General features: G+C 43.6%; 1 protein-coding gene across 6 annotated transcripts; it reads left to right on the top strand.

The window, feature by feature from the left end:
• The first annotated feature begins 618 nt into the window (after positions 1-618).
• LOC109742614 (probable LRR receptor-like serine/threonine-protein kinase At1g05700) lies at positions 619-8,529 on the top strand. 6 transcript variants are annotated; one of them, XM_073501128.1, is made up of 14 exons: positions 861-1,026; positions 1,833-1,886; positions 2,027-2,582; positions 2,860-3,344; positions 3,861-3,999; positions 4,130-4,201; positions 4,938-5,009; positions 5,099-5,179; positions 5,798-5,958; positions 6,088-6,308; positions 6,555-6,681; positions 6,897-6,962; positions 7,058-7,244; positions 7,359-8,529. In XM_073501128.1, exons 2-14 carry the CDS (start codon positions 1,850-1,852, stop codon positions 7,822-7,824), a joined length of 2,670 nt encoding a protein of 889 aa, XP_073357229.1. In that variant the 5' UTR covers positions 861-1,026; positions 1,833-1,849; the 3' UTR covers positions 7,825-8,529. The 6 variants fall into 6 exon arrangements, with proteins under 6 accessions (XP_040247983.1, XP_073357230.1, XP_073357229.1 ...); XM_020301717.4 differs by having other exon boundaries at positions 3,858-3,999; XM_040392049.3 differs by lacking the exon at positions 1,833-1,886 and having other exon boundaries at positions 619-1,026; positions 3,858-3,999.
• The last annotated feature ends 1,928 nt before the right edge of the window (positions 8,530-10,457 follow it).

Below are 10,457 nucleotides of genomic sequence, written 5' to 3'. Positions count from 1 at the left end.
GATGCTTCAGGCTGGTCATAGTGGGGAGTAACTTAGACTAGTAACATGTATATGTTACTAGTCAATGTTACTACCTCTATAGTGCATAGTATCATAGATTAGTATTATAGATGGTCTCATTTATTGCCATGCATGACACATAGTAGCACCACATTTATTATGTTACGGTATCTACCTATCTTACTATAACCATCTCTCTCTTCTTTAATTGCCTGCCACATAAGCATGTTCACGAGTCCCAAGTACATGATACTACTTATGTTACCCCCACTATGACCAGCCTCATCATGAGGATCATGTGCTAGGGTGTATGTGTGGTGAAATTGAGAGACATGCCGACCTTAGAAGGGACAGAGAGTTTCTGAGCCAAGCTCAAGCGAGTTTGGGTGAACTGTTTTTTTTAATAATGTGATTTTTTTTTGACAAATATTGACAAAAGTTTCAACTGTCTGTAAAAATTTGTCATGGAATCACATTCATGTGAGGCGTGGTAAAAAAAGAAAAACAAATTCAGTGCTCACCGGGCCCGGCAGCCCAACTTCTCTCTGCGTCGCCGCGAAATTTCCATCAATTCCCCACTGTCCACCGGAACCGGGGTGGTGGTAGTGCTCGATGTGTGTTCGGCGAAATGTCACCGCAAAGCTAGCGCTGCCTCTCCTCTCGGCGCGCGTGCTTGCCGGGGTCGATTCCGGTCGCCGCGCGCGCAAGGTGCTCGGCGTAATGGCTTCCTCGGTTGCCTATGCTGCACCTCCTTCGGCGCCGTGCAGTGCGTGCCGACATGCCGCCACGAGACCGAGGTCAAGGAGAGGAGGCCGACAAGGACGACTCCACTACCGGGCCGCTCGCTGCAATCCACTGGCCGGGTAGTCTGTGCGGTGGTGTCTTGACGCGGCCGCACCCGTGTCCTCGTACACGCGACGTCGCCGTCGGGGCCCCGGGGAGCGTACTGATTGCGCGTGCCGACCTGGCCTCAGGGTCTCCGAAGACGGCGCGCGCCGCGCTGTCGCGCACCCTTGTTTTGGCCAGGTATGGCACGTGGTCGCCCTGCAGCTGCGGGGCTCCATCTGAAACTATTGGTAGATCATTGAATCCGGATAAAAGATCAGGTCCCCTCTACAGACTACAGTATATGTACCAATTGTTAAAATTGTTAACTAGCAGTAGCGCATAATAAGCAATGAGGTACACTAGTCTTCCCTGACGTTATCACTGTGTGCCACTTGTATTTGTAAAATTCGTTGAGATCATCTTGTTAGTTTACTGCGTAAGTTCATTTAGGTTGATGGAGGATAGCACTTAAGTTATGCACCAAGGCCATGGCGACAAGATTACCACAACAAGATCGGTTGGAATGTAATTAGTTGCGCACTGTTTCAGGCCGGTTCTGTTCCGGAGCTTAATGAATACACTGAAATGCTTGAGGCATGGGATTTACTTGCCATTCCGATTTATCATTCTACTATGAGATGACCAAACCATAAGAGAGGACAGCCTTTCTTCTAATGCCAACAAAGGAATCATAGAGTCAAGTCTAAAAGTTGCAATTATGTCGCGGCCGTATCCTTTCTATTGGTGGGAGATACGCCATTATCATGACGAAACTGTTTCGAAATAGCCATTTCTTATTGGAGCGTACCATAGCCACACTGGCAACTGTACACTGACCCTCCTGATCTATAATTGTGGAACATGACAACCGTAATACGCATATGAAAGCATTTGCTAGTCCCATGGATATACATATATGCCAGTCTCTGCCTCTCTCCCTCTCTCTCTTGGATAGAAGCCTGAAGCCTCTAGTTTGCTCACAAGAAGCATGAACCTATGTGCAGCAATTCTCCTATTCTACATGTTCCAGTTGATCCATGGACAGCCTGATTATCTAGGTGTGTTGTCCCTCAATTCTTATTTCTTACTGCTCTTTCCGTTCAGAAAATACACAATGTGAAGCACCTGCATTGCTCATAGCCAAAGATTTATTCAAGGTCGATGATATAAATCTTTTTGACTTGTATTTTGTTTCCAGGTTTCATAAGCATCGATTGTGGCATCCAAGTGAATTCTACCTACCAAGATTCCATTTCAAATATGATATATGTATCAGACTATGGTTTCATCACCCCTGGAGAAAACCGTGGCATCTCCTCAGATTACGTAAAGCCATCACTGGTGAAACGCTATCTGAATCTCCGGTTCTTTCCACACGGCGCAAGGAATTGCTACACCCTGAGATCCTTGGTGATGGGAAACAAGTACCTTGTTCGTGCCGCCTTCTACTATGGAAACTATGATGGCCTGGGCAAACCTCCTGTCTTTGATCTGTACATGGGGACAAGCTACTGGCATGAAGTTAGCTTCAGTGATGCAGGAGCATTCAACTGGATGGACATCATAGTTGTGGCTCCTGATGATTACTTGCAAGTTTGTTTGGTGAACAAAGGTATGGGTAATCCATTTATTTCTGGGCTGGATTTGAGGCCACTGAAGAATACCCTTTACCCAGAGGTAAATGCAACTCAATCGCTCGTGCTGGTTAATTCTAATCGGTTCCACATGGGGCCTACAGACGGTTCAGTAATCAGGTTAGTTTTTAACTTAAAATTGCTTTAATCAAATCTTAACTTCGAAAATATGTGTTAGCGCCATCTTGATCAACAGAAGTAAAATTTTAGTGGCTGAGTATCTTGCGGACTAAAAGGAAAAAAAAGGACTGTAGACTGTAACCGGTGCTTTTAGCCTTATATTTCATAAGTTTTGTCCACAGGGTATACTTTATGACAAAGAGATGGTTGTTTTGACTCTAGTTAATTCAGTTGACTACAATACTACATAAAACAGATATTCCATTGATCTAAACAGGTACCCCTCGGATTCCCATGACCGCATCTGGACGACATATAATGCAATTCCAAACTCTACTGAGATATCTTCAACATCTGTAATTCAGAATAACCTCAGGGATGTCTATGATGTGCCATCATCTGTTATGCAAAATGCAGCGACTGTTAATAGCTCAAGAATTGATTTCTCATGGAGTCCATCTGATCCATCAGTGAACATAAGCTCCAAATACTTTTTTATTTTCTACTTTGCTGAGCTGCAGAATGTACGGAGCAATGCAGTGCGGCAGTTTGATATCATTATCAATAACAAGACATGGAACAAGCAACCTTACACCCCAACATTCCAAGTCACCGATTATTTTTCCGGGATTTTGCACGGGATGGAAAATTATAGTGTCTCACTTGTTGCTACAAAAAATGCAACACTTCCACCTATCCTCAATGCCATGGAGATGTACTTGGTGAAACCGATAACTATGGTTGCAACTGATCCTGGAGATGGTATGGATTTACTAGTGCTATATTAGTACGTACTCCAGAGCTACTATGTTAAGGGTCTTATCTAATTTGTAATAGAAATTATACTTCTCAATTCTAAACTTTGGCAGAAGTTTATTTTTCAACCCTGAGCTCTAAAAGCCTTTGATTGGCAACCTCAAATTATTCATGCCATCTGTTTTCTTCACCCTCGGGTACTCTCACAAGTGATTTAGAGTGTTACGTGCATGCCACGTGTCCACCACATCACTTCTATGTCGTTGCCATGTCACTTCTATGTAAGTTCAGGATTGTGAAGTATTCCCTCTGTAACAAAATGTAAGACATTTTTAACAATTATATGTGAAACAAAAAACGTCCTATATTTTGTTACAGAGGGAGTAGGCTTTTTTCTTAGCTACAGAGAGAGATGTATTAAACTGTTTTTTATCACATTTGAGGTGTACGAGTATCTTAAAGCTTGCCTGCTTGTCTGTTCATTTGATTGGTTTAACCATCTTCCTTGTTCTTGCAAAGCAGCTAGAGCCATGATGGCAATCCAAGACGATTTTGGTGTGATAGAAAACTGGATGGGTGATCCATGTACTCCGAAGGCTTTTATATGGAGAGGATTAAACTGCTCATATCCACCAGCAGGTGCCTCTAAAATAATGGCACTGTAAGTTTCATAACTATGTTTGAATGAAATAAAGAACTGTTCTTATATGCTGAATATTTTGACATTTCGAAGAAACATTTACGACAAATCAACAGGAGAAGCTAACTATTCTGGATTACCTTTTTGGCAGAAACTTGTCTTCCTTTGGGTTGGTTGGTGCCATCTCTACTAATTTTAGAGATCTCAAAGCACTCCAGTATCTGTAGGTTCTCACTTCCCATCATCATTTCTTACTGTGGACTTAAACATGCCAGTGCCCTATTTATACTACTCAAAATAAACCCGTGTGGATCTTTTCCCCACTTGCCTTTTTTTAGCATATTTAGGAATTGGTGTACTTGTTAAAACATGAATGTCTGTATTTCTCTAACGAAGTTCAAGTTTATTTTCACCAGCATAATTCACAACCACATTTGCGAATTTCCAAAAAAAGAAATTATTGCATTGACATTCTAAAGATGATTAGCATGTTTACACATGGAGAGAATTACTCAACAATATCTGAAACAATTTAACAGTAGTATGGAGGAACTGTTTTGAACTTCACGGTTAGATGGCTGTACATTTTCTTTTCTTTTGAGAATCAAGGTGGTACATTTTTCTTTCTTCTTAGAATCAAGGCGGGACATATCTTGGATTGCCCGTGTCTCCATGTTTTCAGGAAAAATAAAGAACTGTGTATCTCCATATAGGAGCTCTGTATACATGATTTGTGCTTCCCCATTTGTCTTCACCCTCAGGGAAAATATATGTCAGAAAACTAATGATATAGTTTGGAAGAGAAACGTAATTCTCTTCATTTACATGCAGTGATTAGCTGCATACTTTTGCCTCTTGTATTCAGTCATGCAATGAAGCTGAAAATAAAACTTCCAAAAACATTGTATTTCCCCATTTACTTACTAACTGTAGTTCACGAGATCTGTTATTCCTTGCAGGGATTTATCACACAACAACTTGTCTGGTCCTATTCCGAATTTTCTTGGGCAACTTTCCTCACTAATGTTTCTGTAAGTCTTATGACTTATCTGTTTGTCCTTGAATCTCCACACAACATTTTTCTGGCAATGCTACTTATACAATGTCTTTTCCTTTATAGGGATTTGTCCAGCAATGATCTGAGTGGACCAATTCCTTACAACCTTTTACAAAGGTCCCAAAATGGGTCCTTATTACTAAGGTATGTTTAGTTTTTGAAAAGTTAACTAAATTTGAAGATATTTTTGAAGAAAAATATATACACCAACATGTAACTAAGTAATGCTCAACGTTTTCGTGCAATGTCACATGTCAGTAATATTTGTATAAATGATGATTTAATATCATACTAACTGAAAATTTTATGCTTTGCTATTTGGACCTATTGCTTTTCAATTTCTTTGATTGTTCACTCGTAAAATATAGTACTTCTTTTTAATTGGAATAATAAGTTATGTCATCATCAGTTACCAACTGTAATTGATAGTACAACAAGGACCGGTAACTCCAGTGAACAAAATAATATGCTTATGGTTGGATTTCTCTAGAAAGGCATGGAAGAATCTTATATACCAGTTTCCTTTGTCCCAGTGCATTTAATGGTTAGTTTCATTTTCTTTAAAAGCATTCATTATGAAGGCACCTTTAAAAATAGTGTCAGTATTACATTTGACTAGTTAACTATTAGGTCTGATTGATCAGTATATTTATAGAGAAGTACTGATTCCTTCCAGCATTCATAGTCGGACATCTCTCTTTATTCGGAACACCATGGAATCACATTATATTGTGACTAACCTTGTACATTTTGAATTGTCAGGGTCGGTGATAATGCAAATCTTTGTGCCAATGGTACTGCCTGCAGATCAGGTCGAAAGAAAATCAACGGGACACTTCTCGTTGCAATAGTTGTACCAATAGCTGCTGCCTTTGCACTATTTGTTATCTTTCTTTTGCTGTGCCAAGTGCTCAAAGGAAAAGGTAACAGTCAGATGGAAGTAATGGTTTCTGTTTTCTGCCTTACACAGTTTTGTATTTCCATTTTATTTTTTGCTTTTATTATATGGAAGGAAAAGTGCTTGCCTTTAACTACTCTGTGCATGTATTCAGCTAAGCGAAACACTACTGGCCATGAAGATAAATCAGCATTACTTGAGAACCGAGAGTTCTCTTACAAAGAACTGAAGCATATTACGAATAACTTCAGTCAAGAGATTGGAAAGGGCGGGTTTGGACCTGTCTTCCTTGGTTACTTGGAGAATGGAAACCCAGTTGCTGTGAAAGTGCGTTCCGAGTCATCTTCCCAAGGGGGTAAAGAGTTTCTGGCTGAGGTAAAAATAAAAATCAATGTGAAGAAGTTATACATGTCCCAACTAAAATATTCATGTGTAATCCTTCCATTTGTCTCGTTCCCCCAAATTTCATAGTGTAGCCATCTGTGTACAAATTTTGATGAATGAGTTTTAAAGAATTTTTTTTCCTCTCTGGTTTTGTAGATTAAACTACACCTACTAATCAGTCTCATTATCTGTTCTGCTTAAATTATCTGAAAGACAGTGCTGCACGTTATATTGCAGGCTCGGCACTTGACCAGGATTCATCACAAGAATTTAGTTTCTTTGGCTGGCTACTGCAAGGACAGAAATCATTTGGCCCTTGTTTACGAGTACATGCCCGAAGGGAACCTGCAGGATCATCTGAGAGGTTATTTATCTTGGCTTTCAAATATAGATTCTTATATCGGCGCACCCTAGATCAGCTATGTGCTATATCCTGAAATTTGAACGACGGAACTATTACATTATACTCAAACAAAAACTGCATAAACCTTGAATTATCTGTGGTTACTAACTGAAGTCCATGACTTCCCAAAAATCTTCTTTAAGCTAACTATGTTTAATCGCTGTTGACATGCGAAGCCACTTCTACTTGTAAACCACTCAGTTGGGAGCAGCGCCTTCAGATCGCCCTTGATGCTGCACAAGGTTAGGATATAGCAGCCATCCACAGATCCACTAGGTCCTGAGATTTCATTTACTCCTAACTGTTAACAAAAAAGTGTTATTTTTGTTTATGACAGGTCTTGAGTATCTGCACATCGCTTGTAAGCCAGCATTGATACACAGAGATGTGAAGAGCAGGAACATCCTCCTGACCACAGATCTTGGGGCTAAGATTGCTGATTTTGGCCTGACCAAGGCTTTCAGTGACTCCGAAACACATATAACCACGGAACCAGCTGGTACTATGGGCTACTTAGATCCTGAGTACGTCATGCACATCATCCATCTCTTCTCCTATGTATCCACTTGTCTTCAATATCGCCTGAAGTGTTGTTACTTTGTCATAATTAAGTACCCCTGCGTCTACCAATTGTGCAGGTACTTTCGCAGTTATCACATCAGTGAGAAGAGCGACCTGTACAGCTTTGGCGTTGTCCTCCTGGAGCTCATCACGGGCCATGCCCCGGTCATACCTATTAATGACAGCATGAGCATCCACATCGGCGAGTGGGTGCACCAGAGCCTCGACCATGGAAACATCGAGAGCATTGTGGATGCAAAGATGGGAGGGGACTATGACATCAACTCTGTCTGGAAAGCTGCTGACTTGGCGCTGCATTGCAAGCGAGACGCCTCCCGAGAGCGGCCGACGATGGCGGAGGTGGTGGCGCAGCTTAAGGAGTGCTTGGAGCTCGAGAACCGTCGTGACGGGAGGAGAAGAAGCTTGGGTTCGAATGGTGATGATTCGACCTGTCCTGGAGAGGCAAGTGCACTTGAGATAGAAGAAGAAGAAAAGCAGCACGATGGGGAGATACAAGCGGCTGCTGGCCCTGCAATGAGATAATAGGTTTGATGATCTTGCATAAATGCTGGAGGTTTGAGCGCTCTCGTCTTACCTTTCTGATAAGCCGTCATCCTGTCTTTCTTTGTGATGTTCTCAAATTTCTGGCAATGCTTAGATGGAGTCTACCTGTTCTAGATAAAAAAGAATTGTGATGAAAGAAGCTCAATTGGATTACTAGGGAATTTATGTTCTGGTTTGGACGGCCTGCCAGTGGTAGGCTTCTCAGTGTTTAGGGTGGCCTTGTTTGTTGGCACATTCGTCTTAGTTGGTCCATGTTTTTGATGTTTCTCTCCTTCAGCGCCTCTTTGACGAGGTGCACGCCAGCACTGCTCAGCTCGACGGCCCTCCCCAAGGGCGACGGCATCCCCTCGCCGGGAGCGTTCCGGCTGGTCTCACTTCAAAACGACGACGTGAAGATCCTGTGTCACGGCCTCGCCACCAGGCTTAAGAGACAAATCAGCCGTGTCGTTGACATGGATCAATCAGGGTTTATGGCGGGAAGGAGGAGGCCGCTGTTGCGGAAGGCCTCTATTATTTGTAGTGTTTTAAATAGCGGGCTATGGCAATATAGTGGCAAAGCTATAGCGAGGCTATAGCGGCAAATTGTACTTGAAATCATTTATCGGCAACATGCTCAAACAACTATAGCGGGGCTATAGCCGACTATTTAAAACTATGATTATTTGTTGTTGTTGTTTGGCGGAAGGTGATTAGCATGCTTGGCGTTCGGGCATGTTTAGCATGTTTGGCGAAAGCCACTAATCTCGTGCTTCATGCATGTTTGGTTGAAGCCACTAACCAACCTTGACTTGCTTCACATGGTAGCATGTTTTAAGTAGTATAAGAATTATATAAAAAAAAGCATTACCTAAACAATTCTTCGAATTGACTTGAACCAAATAATTTGGGATTTGTATGGATGTGCTAGCAGTTTGAAGTTTGAGCCCAAAGGTAAGGGACAGGCAAAAAAAAGGCAGGAAATGGCTGCGTATGTGTAGCTCAATGAGGAAATCCAGTGCATAGAAAAGGCGAAAGTACAGCACTCCATCAAGATTCATGGAACATATATGAAACTACTGATTATGGTGTGGGGGTTGAGCCGCACACACCTGCGTGAAGCCGGGCTACGGCTGAGCTAGACAAAAAAAAAAAAATTGGCCACCTCTAAGGGTGGACCCTTTACAACAGAGGAAGACATATGAATCTTACCCCCGTTAAGTCCAGTCTTCAGGGGCGCTAATACCAGGTACCGATTTCCAGAGGTACCGATCTGCAAGGTAAGAAGGATGGATCCTGGTGCTTTTGAAATATCCTATGCCAGTCGCGGGTTGTCCCACGCTCAACGTAGGTTCGCAAGAGAAAAATAGGGGGGGGGGGGTACCTTGTCTGTCAGTCGAAGAAGGCAACAAACAAGTGGAAGCAACCGATGCCGACTTACCTATTTCCAAGACAGTTACTCAACTTCCATCACCGCTTGACACCCTCGTAGTAGACCATAAGAGAAGTATTCTTTAAAGAAATTCATATAGAAAGATGGACTAGCTCGAGACCTTGGCTTCAAACAATCGATTACATCTGGATTCCTTTGCTTATCCTTCCGCAAAGGTTAAATTTTCCCTCATCTAGGCCCTTCGAATACAATTATTTGGGGGGGGGGGGTGGGGGGGGGAGGGGTGCTGAACGTAGCCCCACTGTTGGAGCCGTCGATAGGTCACCACATTGGTTATGCTGCTCTACCTCTCTACTCGCTCAAGGAGAAGTTGGGATGCGTTGTCGATAGGTCACCACATTGGTTCTTCTGCTCTGCCTCTCTACTCGCTCAAGGATCAGCTGGGATGTGCTTGGCCCAACGGCGACAGGTCATCCGACACGGTGGAGCAGACCAGACCATTGCCGAATGAGAAGTGCGGGGTTGGGAGAAACCCCAGACACACGGTGAAGGACCTACGAGCCGGTGGCGGCGGCGGACCTAGGATCCGCCCAAGGGAGGGGCCGAAACTTAGATGACAAAGATATGGGGGCAAAAGGTTATATTTTCCCTCATCAAGGCCCTTCAAATACAATTATTTGGGGGGGGGGGGGGCGAGACGTAGATGACAAAGATATGGGTGCAAAAGGTTAAATTTCCCCTCATTTAGGCCCTTCGAATGCAATAATTGGGGAGGGGGGGCAGCGCCCCCTGGCCTGAACATAGCTCCACTGTTGGAGCCGTCGATAGGTCACCACATTGGTTATGCTGCTCTACCTCTCTACCCGCTCAAGGAGAAGTTGGGATGCGTTGTCGATAGGTCACCACATTGGTTCTTCTGCTCTGCCTCTCTACTCGCTCAAGGATCAGTTGGGATGCGCTTGGCCCAGCGGTGACAGGTCATCCGACACAGTGGAGCAGACCAGACCATTGCCGAATGAGAAGGGCGGGGTTGGGAGAAGCCCCAGACACACGGTGAAGGACCTGCGAGCCGGTGGCGGCAGCGGACCTAGGACCCGCCCAAGGTTGAGGCCAGCAGGACTATTTCCCTCGCCCTGGATCCCCTCGGCGGTCTCCTCATGGCGCCTCAGCTGGAGCGTGCCGGCTGGATCCGTTCCTCCTCTCATTGCGCCATGAGGATTGTGGCGGCGACGCCTATATTGTG

This window comes from Aegilops tauschii, chromosome 6 (genome assembly GCF_002575655.3).
Source record: "Aegilops tauschii subsp. strangulata cultivar AL8/78 chromosome 6, Aet v6.0, whole genome shotgun sequence".
NCBI lineage: Eukaryota > Viridiplantae > Streptophyta > Magnoliopsida > Poales > Poaceae > Aegilops > Aegilops tauschii.
This window is presented reverse-complemented; position numbering and strand designations above follow the sequence as displayed.